Genomic DNA, 14,317 nt, shown 5'->3' with positions numbered 1-14,317 from the left:
GACGAAGGGGAAGAAGACTTGTAGTTGGCAACCATGTCTCATACTTGATCCATGTGCTCATCCAACTTGTGTTGATGTAGTCCCTTTTCCTTACTTCGGAGTGACGTATGTCAATGGCGAGTCGCTCAATGACTTGCATTGCTCGTTGTAGTCCGAAGAGTGGAGTTTTGATGAGTAGTTGTTCTCGCCGTCGTTGTCGTCGAAGACCGGAGATGAAATGCTTTGCCTATCCATCACGAGACTCGAGCAAATGTAAGTGAAAGAAAGCAAAGAACTAGACCAACGCACCTCATCCAATGTTGAAGGTGGATCAACTATCACTCAATAATGTATTATGGAAATAACACAATTAGTACCGAATCTTGTCAATTCTCACACATACACAAGTAAAGCTTTTGGTGGAGCTTGGTGAGGATAGTGGCACAAAAATTTGATGCAATTGTTAGCAAGAGTCAATAAAGTTGAAAGAGATTCACAAATTCACAAGTGAAACAAGTAGACCAAGAGCAACAAATGGCACACGAAAACACACACACACTGATAGATAAATAGGGTCGTGCAACCAAGGAATGAGCTCAAAATGGGGAATCCACGGAATGCTCTTGTTGCACAACTCTAGAGAGACGCTAGCAAAATGTCTTAATAGGCGGATACGACACTTGTGCACAACCTATAAGAGACAAAAATGCAACGACTTATATCCCAAATATGTTATGTATATATGATTCCGGGTGCTTCGCACACGATGATCCAAGATGATCAATATGGTAGTATGATATGCAATGTGGTGATGCTATGGCTATTGCTTACAAGCTCTTTGTTTTCTCTTTGCTTAAAAGTTTCTTTATATGACCACTTATGCAAAAATTTCGAACCAAGATAACATTTTTGTATATGTAGGAACAATCTTGTGACACAAGAGATGATATGATGATACCAAGATGAGGTATGTATGTAAAGGAATCGATGATCACTAAAGTACACAAGCAACGTCGCCGGCAATACTCAAATGGCTAGTCTCAATAGGCAAGTGACGCAAAATGACTCGGGGGTTAACAATACTATGACAAGAAGAATGTACAATGATGGGATATCACGATACCAAGATTATATAGATGTTACTGTTCTTGCTTACGGTTAGGATGTCAAAATGGTGAAGGTGGCCGATGTTGAATCCCTGTCGAGGTCGAACCGTTTCTAGTTAGCCGAATCAAAAAGTTTAGCACAGCATATACACTTCTTTAAACATACTCTACTATCGTTTTTGCCTTTGGGCCATGAGAAACGTAGTGTATATATCCTCTCCGAGAAAGGCGAAAACTGGACATGACGTGAAGTAGTGAGGAGACCCGTTTGACATGGTAGTCGGCAAGTTTCAAAGCTTCGTCTGCGGTTTAGCTGGACAGGTGAAGTCCTCCCTCTCTCCACGGTCCTCCTACTACTCCCCACCCCCACCACAGCGACGCATCACCGCGGGAAGCACGCACCGGCTTAGGCATCCCAAGCTCCCTAGTCCCCTTCCCACCCCACACGGCGAGATCTTGGTCTGATCTCGCTAGCGCGTGGTCAGATCCACCACACCCGCTCACCAAGCCATCGCGCGGCGGAGACCCGATGTCGGCGGCGGTCGAGGAGCAGATGGTAGTGAAAGCGATCCGGGAGGAGTGCCCGTGGGAGTCCCTCCCCAAGCGTCTCCAGTCCACTCTCCACACCAAGGACGAGTGGCACCGCAGGTATTTAGAGCCTGTTCGTTAGAGCTCCAGATCCTCATTTTACAGCTCCTTGCTCCTGATCCTCCAAGAATCCACTCCCATAAGGATCTGGATCAGCTTTACAAAAGTGTTCGGCTATCAGTTGGCTCCTAAAACACTGATTTGTGGGTTTAGGAATAAATAGACCATACTGCCCTTGATTGTGATACTTTTGTCACCCCTCTGCATATACGTCCGGCATACCATGACATGTTGTGAACATTAACATATTATATAGGAATAGGAATATTGAGCGTTAGTTAACAATTCATTTTGAGTTTTTCTGAAGCATCATCGTACGTTGATTGCAATTATAACCATCACATGTGTGTGCTACAAGTGGTCCCATGATTATCACACAACAACAGAGTGGTGAATGTATATAACAATATATGTTATATGTGTAGCAGCTTTTCCAAGTGTATATAATGAACATGATCAATCTAAATAGATGAAATAAAATGTTCTACCCATAGTTGTCTCGGAACAAAAAATAGTATGACATAGAAAATATTCACAACATCTAGCTTGTAGATTCAGCAATTGCCTTTGCAAGGTCGTCACGGAACTTATCCATTGACCTATCACTCGTGCTTGATTTGATGAGTCTGATGCATCTTGGAAATAATATATTTCCTATACCTCGTCGGTATTGTCGGAACATAGTTAGGACTCCGATCAAATCTATGAAAATGCCTATCAGTCATACCATGCTCCCTTATGAAATTGTGCAAAGCCATGGTTGCTGCAACAATCATCTTTTGCTTGTACAATGGGTAGCTTGGCATGTTGAGAAGAATTCGCCATTTCATCTTCCATACACCAAAAGTTCTCTCAATGACATTCCGAATACTTGAGTGCAGATGGTTACATTTTTCTTTCTCGCCACTAGGAGCAACACCTCTTCGGAAGTCAGGAACGTGATATCTTTGGCCCTTAAATGGTGACAAATAGCCTGGACGATTTGGATAGCCAGCATCAACAAGATAATATTTTCCTAAAATATAGATGTGTAAGTCACAGCAACATGAAATAGATGCAATAATACACAATCTGATATGAACATACGGTAGAAAAATACCTTCTGGAGGATGCAGAAAGATGTCTTTATCTCCGTCTAATGCATGATAAAGCACACTATCATGCATAGCACCTGGCTGGCCAATAGACGCATATGTGAAGCGCATGTCAAAATCACATACAGCCATCACATTTTGAGTTGTACTACCTGATCTGCCAATATATCTAATGACATCCTTAGGCTTAACAGTTGCAAGTATGTGGGTTCCATCAATAGCTCCAATGCAGTCTTTGAAATGTGGCCACTTCCTCCTATCATTTCTGATTCTATCATGAACAGTAGAGAAGTTTGGATCTTTTGGTCGCACAAAATCTTTAGACATCTTTACCAAGCTGTGCAGAACAAGATCAAACTTTCTACTGATTGTGTCACCGGAATGCTTAAATCGATTTTGCGCTCCCCGATTTGAGTGACATTCATCACAAATGTGCAAGAAGAGTGCTAGAGCTTCAAATGTACTCATATGCGTAGTTGATTTCAGACCATACGTACTCACCAAAAGATCATGCAGATTGTGAAACATTGTAGAATTCATACAAAACATGCGGTGGCTCTCCCTTGGAGTGCGCAAGGTTTCTTTCACCCAGCCCATTCCACTGAGAATTGAAGTCCTAGGTTCATTCTTATCCAAGTAGGTCATGTGGTACTTTTCAACAACAGTTACAGCAGAAGCAAGATTGCTTATCATCATTTCATGTAGGTGCATCAGCTGTACATCTTCGTCATGCTCTTCATTTGAGTAATTACTCCCTCCACTATCACTTCCGCTTGAGGACATCTATGCACATAACACACATGAGACAATTCACAATGAGAAACGAGTCGATGGCAATAATGACATACATAAATAGGAATAAGATTCAAATGACTGTATTCATATAGATAATTTGTGACAAACCGGACAGGGTCTTACAAGCCAAATAAATTACTAAATGCAACTTGAAAGATAGGAGTGTTGAAGGCATATTACTTATAGGAATGCCTTAACAATTACAACCAAAATATTATAATCTATTTGCCATACTTGGCATTATATTTCCTTTTAAGCCAGTCAAATCGTGCACGAGCATCAGGTATGGTCATAAACATTTCTCTTTGCTCCTTTACGAAAATATCAGAAGCAATGAAGTGCTCATTAGTGCGAATGACACCACCACATTCTGTAACCAGAGTCATGGCATCTTTGATGGTACAAACTGAGGCATCCTCTCTCTTCTGAGCAATGGATTCAATGGCTGCTTGCGAATTCTTGCTCAGCTCAACAATTTCGTTCAAATGGTCTTGCATGATCACAGAACCACTCCTTGACTTTTTTCCTTTTCCGTCTATAGGACCACCTGCTCTTTTTCCTTTACTAGCAAGATGCCCGCGCATTGCACGGAACAGCAAGATGCATTTTTTATAAAACACCTGTTGTGATTGACCCATGCAGGAGTAATCCGATGTGTAAAAACTAATGATATCTCGAGAAAGAGGAGAGATAAGGTGAGGAGGAGTGTGGCGTGGTGGTGATTGGTGGTCGGACTGAGCGGAGGCATGGGGATGGACGACGCCGACAGCGGCCACCATGCCAAATTGTTCCAGAGGCTTCCTTTTTTAATTGCTCAACAATGAGGTTGTGGGAGATAAGGATGAACGAGGGAAGGCCTTATCTGCAAATGTGGAGAGAGGCGCGGGTATCTTTTTGCAAAATTGCCATAGTTTGCTTTCTATCCGTCAGATATAGATCGGACGGTCTATATTGCAAGATGGCAGGCACACCATCATCACCAACTTGTTTTTTATAAGAGTAGAGATTATTAATAATTGGCGACTCCTCTTCGTCCTCACTTTCTTTGTCCTCGTTCTCATCTCTGTGGTCTTCAGCATCAACATTCTGAGGACTTTGAGGCAAGCTACCATTAGCAGGAGACCAATGGTCTTCACCAGTGTTGCGCAAATCTTCAAAGGTCTTGGCCAAAAGGTCCTCATTTTGAAGTCCAGCCTTCTGAAACCTACCACAACCTTGGTATTTCTGTCAACGCCAAGTACTAAACGTTAGACATCCACGGATGGTGAAGCATGTTTTGTATGTGCAGAAAATAAAAAACGACTAGTAGCTCACTTTTTATAGTTTTTTCCAACGCTCGGCAGAAGCTGTAACCGTTTGCTGCACAGAATCCCAGCCCATACCTGCCTCCTTTTTCAAACTCTTCCAAATGTAGTACGCACTTTTTAGTTTATCCCATTTGTTCTTAAACTGTCTTTTGTTGTACTGTATTCCAGTCTTCTGGTAGAATTTATCAATCACTGTCATATACCCAGTATTATTCATATGTGTATTTGGGCGATTTCCAGCCTCAACTTGTTCCTTGAACAACTCACAAACCAAGCGAGTGTGTTCTTCATTCCACTCAGCAGTTGCTTCCATTGCTACTGTGTTCGGCATAAATCCACATAAGCAACGGTACCAGCTGCTAATAAAAATTAAATGAAGTTGGAGATGCACGGAATAAGTCTTCTAGTATTATTACTCATATATATGAAGGCATAAGTACCTCACAATAAATAAATTAGCTAGTACTATTACTAAGAAATCTGATAGTACGTCTAATCTATTATTTAGGGAAGCGACTCATTAGCAGCATATATATAAAAGGAACAGAACACACTCACATTCAGTAATCAGCTAGTGAGAGGCGTACATCTGCACTTCGTACTAGTTATCTACAGCCAATCTGAAATCTATCTGGAATATACATGATTTTCTATGAAACCGAGTTCCTCAATCAATCTTGGCTCATGTCGTGTTGGAATTAGAGAGGGGATGGGAAAATCTTGATACAAGCAATGGGGGCAGGTGAACACGAACCAATCTACAGCCTAGGGTTTGGGGCTGGGAACCATACCTTAACAGGATAAATGGAAGAAGTGAGTCAGCGGTGTAGCAGGTCGCCTTCGTCGGTCTCCGGTGACGGCCGTGGCTGCCGTCGGTCACGGCCTCAGTGTCGGCCGTGGCTGCCGCCGGTCGCCTCTCTTGTTCCTCGTACGAGAGAAAGAGAGGAGATGGAACAGATTAAGCAAAGCGGTATGAGATTTTAGGGGTTAGTAATGGCAATGGTGGGTAATATCTCTTAACTTATCTGTGCCTTTTGGATTCCACAAAAATAGAATCGACCTGTTGGTCGCTCCTCCGCGCTAGTGTATTTTCTGCTCCGCTCCTTGCCGATCCGCGGATCGTATTTTTCGGAGCCCGGGCGTTCGACTCTGCTCCCTCGTTCGACTCTGCTCCCTCGACCCCGGTACAAATCTGAGAGCAGGAGCCGTACCGAACACAGCTTCCTCTCATAACTCTCCATGGTTTCGCTCTGCTGCAACCTGCAATCCGTGGTGGTTTCTTTTGAGTTCAAAAAGCGACTACAATTAATCAGTAGAGACAATTCGACACAGGTTGAGCTATATACCTGGCACTTCCCTAGCTCTCATCCTTACTAGCTGCATTCAGGTAGGAGGCTTCAGAGTGGCATGTGATGGTCTCAGTTTGGTGTGGAACATTGCAGGGCTTGGGTTTAGAGTACATCATAGGTGAAAGATGGACTCTCTTGTTACCTCTCGTATAAGCTTGTGAAAGCTTTTTTTTGGTATAGGTAGATTGGGTGAAAGTGAACCAAGCCTGTCAAGTTCCCTCGAAGTCTGTGAAGCACATGATATTCGGTTTCTTTACAGAGCATACAACATGTAACTCTAATATAGTTTCCTGTGATTTGAACCTAGGACCAACCAATTGTTTGTAGAACGAGCTAGCCATGACACCAATGCAACTGTTATGTTCTGTATGTAGAGGTCTGTTGTCGCTCCGTTCCAGAATATAAGCTGTATTGATTTTTGTGCAAGTCAACCATTTCAATGTTTGACCAAGATTATAGAATAAAACAACAATATCTGCAATACCTAATAGATAAAATGTGAAACTACTTTTCATGATGCATCAAATATATAAATTTCATATTGTGGATATTCATATATTATTTCTAAAAACTTAGTTAAACATGCACTCGTTTGACTTTTGAAAAAACAAATACACCTTATAAAGGAAGGGAGAGAGTATATGCAAAAGGAAGTGAAATCCATGTGCTAGATTTGTTTCCAAGTAAGTCTAATAACGTGCGCACGTGCTAGAATAAACGATTACGAGTCGAACGACTAGTCTAGACTAGTCGCTCGACTAGTGTACGAGTCGCAGAGTGGATGTCGACTCATTTTCTCGTGTAGACTACAAATACGAGTTGAGCCGTGGATGGACTAGTCGACGACTAGTCTGGACTAGTCGACATATACGAGTCGAACGACTGAAAAAAGAGAGCTGCCTCATCTGGGACGAGGCGCCACCCGCACCCACTGCCCTGCCACCGCCGCCGCCACCCACCATCGGGACGGCGGATGGCGCAGCCAGGTGTGGCGGCCGGTCGGAGCTCGTGCTCAGGCGACGGCCATGGCCGTGACCCGTAGGGGCGCGCAGCCTTGAGACGAGAGATAAGGAAGAGAGAGAGAGGAGAGGAAAGGAGGAGGCATGGTGGTGGTCGGCGGGCTCGCCGGCGGCAGCGGCCGGGACGGGCGGAAGGCGGCAAGAGGCGCGGGTCGCGTGCGCGCGTGCTCCCGTGCGTGGTGGCACTGGTGGCGGTGATTGGAGAGGTCGGGAGCTAGGGTTCCAGTGGCCGGGGGCTAAGTAGGCTGGCCATTTGGGCCCAAATGGGCCAGCTGGGGGCTGCTGCGTGGTGCTGGGCTAGTATTTAGACAGTGGCTGGTCCTATTGCATACCCACTTGGGCCCAGAACACTGCATAGCTCAATTATTTAGTGGCTGGTCCTATTGCATACCCACTTGGGCCCAGAACACTGCATAGCTCAATTATTTAGACAGTGGCTGGTTTTATTGCATACTGTACTGTTAGTATATACTACATACTACCACTAGGTATTAGTAGCCGAGTACTACAGTACCATGTCGACTAGTCTAGCATTAGTCTAGACTAGTCTCGATTAGTCTATGAGTCTCTACCTCGGAACGACTCGTCGACTCGTAAACCTTGGCTAGAATATGTGTATAAGTAGGAAAAATAGAGTTAACTCATTCCCACAAGTATGCAACATGATTAATTTCCTAGATCCACAGCCCGTTGATGTTAGTAGATCTTAATTTTTAAAATGAATCTCAAGGTGACAGAGTGCTCAATACCCAGCAAAAGATGGCTTCGGGCAGATCTCAAGCGGAAATGCTCGGGTCTGGCCTCCTGCAGTGAACCATTGCGTGTCAGAATTCGCGTATCACTTACCTTTCCGAGTGGGATGAGAACACAGCGTTCTTTCATGCAAATGCGGCAAAGCGTCAGCGGCGTAACATCAGTTTAAGTTGAGGAAGGGGGCGGTACAATGCATCGATCAAGAGGGCATGGAAAAGCTCGCCTTCAGCCACTTCGTGCAGCTGTTGGGAAGCACGGCCGAGAGGAAGCACACGGTTAACTTGGCGGAGTTGGATCTATCTCATGAGGAGCTTGCGGAGCTTGACGAACCTGTCATGGCGAAGGAGGTTTGGAAGGCCATCAAATCGTTGCCGGCCGACAAGGCCCCTGGGCCAGTTGGGTTTTCGACACAATTTTACCAAGTAATGTGTGATATCATCAAGGCGGAGGTGCTGGCCGCAGTGCAACAGTTCTTTCATGGGGATAACCGCAACTTTGAATTGCTTAACGAAGCCCTAATCATCCTGCTACCAAAGGAGGATGCGGTGGACATTGGCGATTACTGGCCCATAAGCCTTCTTCATAGTTTTGCAAAGATCATCACAAAGATTCTTGCGGGCCTTCTTGCAAAAAAGTTGGGCAGTCTAGTGGGGCGCAATCAGAGTACATTTTACTTCAGGAAGAAGTATTCAGGACAACTTCGCCTTGGTCCACCAGACGGTTAAGGTTTTACACAGGAAGCAGGTGCCGTCGTTGTTTCTCAAACTGGACGTGGCAAAGGCATTCGACTCGCTTGCTTGGCCGTTTCTCCTGGAGGTGCTCGACCACAGCGGTTCTGGTGTGAGGTGGAGATATTGGATCTCTTCGATGTCGGCATCCATGAGGGTGATGCTCAATGGCTTGTGGGGCAATTTACAATTGCCATGATCATTAATTCTGCAGGTCTGTGGGGTAGCGTGTAGAGGGAGGCCGAACACATGAACGGCGAGCCAGACACATTCAGATGCATTCGGAGGAATTTGGGTGCTACTCGGCAAGGACTGCCTACCGTGCTTTCTTCTTTGGCTTAACTGAGATGCCTGTAGCAAATGAAGTTTGGAACTCTTGGGCGCAGCCACAATTGAAGTTCTTCGCGTGGTTGGTCGTCAAGAATAGGGGCTGGACCTCTGATCGCCTTGCCGCAAGGGGCCTACCACACCAGCCGAGCTGCCCGATGTGTCTCCAAGAGCCTGAAACTCTTGATCATTTGCTTGTGGAATGCTCTTTGGCGCGCACGGTGTGGTTGGAGGTGTTGAGGGTTAAGGGCTGGGAAAGCTTCACCCCATCCCAACAGGGCGTGGTGGTGGACTGGTGGACAACGACTAGTAACACCACCGTGGCGGCAAGGAAGGAGCTGAACTCTTACATCCTCCTAGTGCTAAACTCCATCTGGAAGGAAAGGGGCTGGAGTGTTTTTGACAAAATCTCCTTGACCACTAGTGGATAACAGCTCACATCGCTGATGAGTGGAAAGTGTGGTAGTTTGCGCAGCAGAAGAGGCGGGTAATTCATGGAGTCGTGGGCGACTGAGAGTAGTCTGTCTTAGGTGTGTGTGGTGGATGGTTGACAAGGGTTTCGGCTAGCCTAAGGGCCGGCCTCTTGTAATTCTTAAACTTGCTTTCTCTCTTAATTCATGAACGCGCAATTCTCATGCACGTTCCGGAAAAAACTCATAAGTTCATCAAAAATGTCGAAGAAAGACGAGGTTCTAGCGTACATATTCATTCTTTTAGAAAATGAAAGCTTTATTACCTCACCATCTGCGTTAAAAATCTAGCATACGCGGTACCCACAATATTAAGACAATTGTTTTGTACTACATCGCGACAAAATTTATATGTAATCATAAAAGATCATGTGGACTAGGCAATGAGTAATAGGATGAGACATGCCTTTACTTTTTTCTCTTCCTCCCTTTTTGGCTTGGACTGCCTTGTATTTTTGGCCCATAAGAGTTATGTTGCGCCGGAGAGATAAAGGAAAAAATTATTGTCCGTGTGTTGTAATGGGGCATAAATATGCTATATGCAATCACCATGATTTATTTGTCATTTTATTGTTATAAGATCATGCAAGAATATGTAGAGTGATATCTTATGTTTCTTTTGTTCCTTGGCACTCCATCTCCCACCTCACCTCCATTGTTTCATGTTTTGATGATTTTTTCTGACCGTTTTTCTTGAAAACTGCTTCTATTGCTCCATGTCTTATTGATGGAAAGGGCTAGGCAATCTACATGTACACTTCAACACCCTCTCTCACGTATGATGCGCGAAGTCAACACGTGAATTGTTATGAGCGGCATATATTACAGCCCAGGCAGTTAGGGGCCTGGCCAGTTATCTTATCGTGTTAGGGGCTTAGCCCAATTATATCATTAGGAGGATTATATAAACTCATGTAAGAACCTGTTTTGAGAATAAGCAAGAAGCAATCATAATTGCTCGGCTTCCTTAGGGAGCCAGGAGACCTAACCCTAGCCTCCTCCTCCCCTGCGCCATCTCCTTCGTGCCACAGCCGCCGCCGCCTCCACCGCGCAAGGACGGAGCCCAGCCGCCGGCCGCTGCGCCCTCGCCCTTGTCCTCCTCCATCCTTCCCCTACAATCTCCGCCCTAGAACCGGCAGAACCCTAGCTCCTAACACCTTGGTATCGGGTAGCTCGGTTTCGACCATGTCTTCACCACCAACCATCCGCCGCTGCCCACCACCACCGCGCCGCCGCTGCTCCTCTCCACCGCGCCGCTGGGCTCCAACGCCGGTGCCTCCATCGGCCAGTCGCCGCCCCCCTCCATCGTGGCGCTGGTCTACTCCCCGGCGGAAATCATCGGCGTCCTCAACGATCTCGTCACAGTCGTCCAGGGGATCTGCCTCTCCTTGGCAGGGCCTTACGGGCTGCCGCCAGCCGCGTACCAACCATTGCCACTCGACCGATGCTGTTGCCGTGGCAGCCGCCGCCCCCGGCGGTCTCCGCCGCGCTCGCCGGGCCGCTGTAGCCACAGTTGCAACTACCGCCGCCACCGCCCTGGCAGCCGCCGCACCCAGGGGCCACCGCGGCGCTGGTTGGGCCGCTGCAGCCCCCTCCACCGTCCCGCTCTGGCCACAATGGCCGGCTGCGGCCATCGCGGCGCCCGCCGCCTCTGCCGTTTCCATGCAGCAGCAGCTGCCGCGCAGGCCGGGCTGACTACAACCGCGCCGGCGGGCGTGCCGATTCAGCAAGTGCGGTTGCCGCCCTCGCCGTCACAGCTTCCGGCGTGGTTGGCCGGGACGTCACCGCCGCCAGTCTACACCATGGCCGCGGACCAGCCGGCGCCCTCCCTGCTGTACGGCGGGCCCTTCGGCGCCGTGGGTTTCCACGCTGGATTCGATGGGCCACCGCTTCCCAGCAGGCACCTGTGCACACCGGACCGACGCCATTGTGACGCCCCCGATTCAATCGTACACTAATCATGCACGCAAATGTGTACGATCAAGATCAGGGACTCACGGGAAGATATCACAACACAACTCTAAAACATAAATAAGTCATACAAGCATCATAATACAAGCCAGGGGCCTCGAGGGCTCGAATACAAGTGCTCGATCATAGACGAGTCAGCGGAAGCAACAATATCTGAGTACAGACATAAGTTAAACAAGTTTGCCTTAAGAAGGCTAGCACAAACTGGGATACAGATCGAAAGAGGCGCAGGCCTCCTGCCTGGGATTCTCCAAACTACTCCTGGTCGTCGTCAGCGGGCAGCACGTAGTAGTAGGCACCTCCGGTGTAGTAGGGGTCGCCGTCGACGGTGGCGTCTGACTCCTGGACTCCAGCATCTGGTTGCGTCGACCAGAAAGAAAGGAAAGGGGAAAAAAGGGGGGAGAAAGCAACCGTGAGTACTCATCCAAAGTACTCGCAAGCAAGGAGCTACACTACATGTGCATGGGTATATGTGTAAAGGGCCATATCGGTGGACTGAACTGCAGAATGCCAGAATAAAAGGGGGATAGCTAATCCTGTCGAAGACTATGCTTCTGGCAGCCTCCGTCTTGCAGCATGTAGGAGAGAGTAGATTGAAGTCCTCCAAGTAGCATCTTCAAGTAGCATCTCCAAGCAGCATCTCCAAGTAGCATCTCCAAGCAGCATCTCCAAGCAGCATCGCATAGCATAACCCTACCCGGCGATCCTCCTCTCGTCGCCCTGTAGAAAAGCGATCACCGGGTTGTCTGTGGAACTTGGAAGGGTGTGTTTTATTAAGTATCCGGTTCTAGTTGTCATAAGGTCAAGGTACAACTCCAAGTCGTCCTGTTACCGAAGATCACGGCTATTCGAATAGATTAACTTCCCTGCAGGGGTGCACCAACTTACCCAACACGCTCGATCCCATTTGGCCGGACACACTTTCCTGGGTCATGCCCGGCCGCGGAAGATCAACACGTCGCAGCCCCACCTAGGCAAAACAGAGAGGCCAGCACGCCGGTCTAAACCTAAGCGCGCAGGGGTCTGGGCCCATCGCCCTGAGCACACCTGCACGTTGCGTGGGCGGCCGAAAGCAGACCTAGCCTAGTGGCGTTCCAGTCCAATTCGGCGCGCGCCGCTCCGTCGCTGACGTCTGAAGTGCTTCGGCTGATACCACGACGTCGGGATACCCATAACTACTCCCACATAGATGGTTAGTGCGTATAGGCTCGTAGCCAACTCAGATCAAATACCAAGATCTCGTTAAGCGTGTTAAGTATCCGCGAACGCCGAACAGGGCCAGGCCCACCTCTCTCCTAGGCGGTCCCAACCTGCCCTGTCGCTCCGCCACAAAGATCCACACAGAGGGCCGTCGGGACAAAGGTCCTTGCAGCCCCCAATCCGTGAATCACTCGCGGGTACTCTTCGAGCTGACCCGACTTTAGTCACCATCTGTATAGTATGTATGTATGTATAGTATATACCCGTGATCACCTCCCGAGTGATCACGACCCAATAGTATAGCAAGGCAGACTGACAAGAATGTAGGGCCAATGATGATAAACTAGCATCCTATACTAAGCATTTAGGATTGCAAGTAAGGTATCAACAGATGTAGCGACAATGTCAGGCTATGCATCAGAATAGGATCAACGGAAAGCAGTAACATGCTACACTACTCTAATGCAAGCAGTATAGAGTAGAATAGGCGATATCTGGTGATCAAGGGGGGGGGGGGCTTGCCTGGTTGCTCTGGCAAGAAGGAGGGGTCGTCAACTCCGTAGTCGAACTGGGCAGCAGCAGCGTCGGTCTCGTAGTCTACCGGAGATAAGAGGGGGAAGAAACAATGAATACAATGCAAACATAAACATGACGATGCGTGACGCGACAATGAGCGGTGCTAGGTGTGCCCTAACGTGGTATGAGGTGGTACCGGTTAAGGGGGAAAACATCCGGGAAAGTATTCCCCGTGTTTCGCGTTTTCGGGCACAGGAGCCGGAGGGGGAAAGTTGCGGGTTCGATAGGTCAGGGGTGTGTGGCGGACGAACGGACTGCGTATCCGGATTCGTCTTGTCGTTTTAAGCAACTTTCATGTTGAAAATATTTTAATCCGAGTTACGGATTAAAAGATATGATTTTCTAAAGATTTTATTAATTTCTGGAATTTAACTAATTAATTAATTAATTCAAAAAAATGGATTTATGACGTCAGCATGATGTCATGCTGACGTCAGCAGTCATCAGGGTTGACTTGGTCAACCTGACATGTGGGTCCCGTTCGTCATACTCTGTTAACTAATTATCTTAGTTATTAAGTTTAATTAACAGTAGTTAATTAGGTTAATTAGTCATTAGGTTTAATTAATCAGGATTAATTAAATTAATTATTTACTTAATTAATTAATTAATTTTATTCATTATTATTTTTATTAATTATATTTATCTAAATTCCTTTTCCCTTTTTCTTCTTTTTTTTTTAATAAAACGTTATGGGGGCGGGCCCCTGTGGTCAGTGGCCCATGGGGCCTTGCGGGCGTTGGGTGCAGGGTGCGGTCGCCACCCGCTAACGGGCGAACCCGGGCGGCCGCCGCAGGCGCGCGCGCCAGCACCGGCGAGGCGGGCTGGGCGCCGGCTGCAGGCGAGAGGGGAGGCGGGCCACGGCAGGGCGTGGCCGGCGGGCGCAACAGCGGCCACGGCGCCGGACCGGGAAGGCGCGGGCGAGGCCACGGTGAGCGCGGGCCGGGGCGCGACGAGCGCGGCACCGGAGCGAGGCAAGAGGTGTGCGGGAGGGG

The 14,317-nt window shown here is 47.6% G+C and overlaps 2 protein-coding genes across 6 annotated transcripts in view; one reads left to right on the top strand and one right to left on the bottom strand.

The window, feature by feature from the left end:
- Positions 1-1,345: 1,345 nt before the first annotated feature.
- Positions 1,346-14,317, top strand: part of LOC119276077 (protein FAM91A1-like) — a 43,726-nt gene continuing 30,754 nt past the window's right edge. Inside the window, exon 1 of one of the 3 annotated variants that reach the window (XM_037557055.1) lies at positions 1,346-1,733. In XM_037557055.1, coding sequence (XP_037412952.1) covers positions 1,615-1,733 — 119 coding nt within the window. In that variant the 5' untranslated portion in view covers positions 1,346-1,614. The remainder of the gene's footprint in view (positions 1,734-14,317) is intronic. The other 2 variants (XM_037557059.1, XM_037557057.1) reach the window with 2 other exon arrangements.
- Positions 1,677-5,855, bottom strand: LOC119276078. 3 transcript variants are annotated; one of them, XM_037557063.1, is made up of 3 exons: positions 5,721-5,855; positions 2,833-3,610; positions 1,677-2,748 (listed from the first exon to the last, which is right to left on the bottom strand). In XM_037557063.1, the coding sequence occupies exons 2-3, from the start codon at positions 3,608-3,610 to the stop codon at positions 2,336-2,338; spliced, it is 1,191 nt and encodes a 396-aa protein (XP_037412960.1). In that variant the 5' UTR covers positions 5,721-5,855; the 3' UTR covers positions 1,677-2,335. The 3 variants fall into 3 exon arrangements, 1 of the variants encoding a protein (XP_037412960.1); XR_005136304.1 differs by lacking the exons at positions 1,677-2,748; positions 2,833-3,610 and adding an exon at positions 4,541-5,247 and having other exon boundaries at positions 5,721-5,843; XR_005136303.1 differs by lacking the exons at positions 1,677-2,748; positions 2,833-3,610 and adding an exon at positions 4,541-5,285 and having other exon boundaries at positions 5,721-5,842.

This window comes from Triticum dicoccoides, chromosome 3B, assembly GCF_002162155.2.
Source record: "Triticum dicoccoides isolate Atlit2015 ecotype Zavitan chromosome 3B, WEW_v2.0, whole genome shotgun sequence".
In the NCBI taxonomy this organism is placed as follows: domain Eukaryota; kingdom Viridiplantae; phylum Streptophyta; class Magnoliopsida; order Poales; family Poaceae; genus Triticum; species Triticum dicoccoides.
This window is presented reverse-complemented; position numbering and strand designations above follow the sequence as displayed.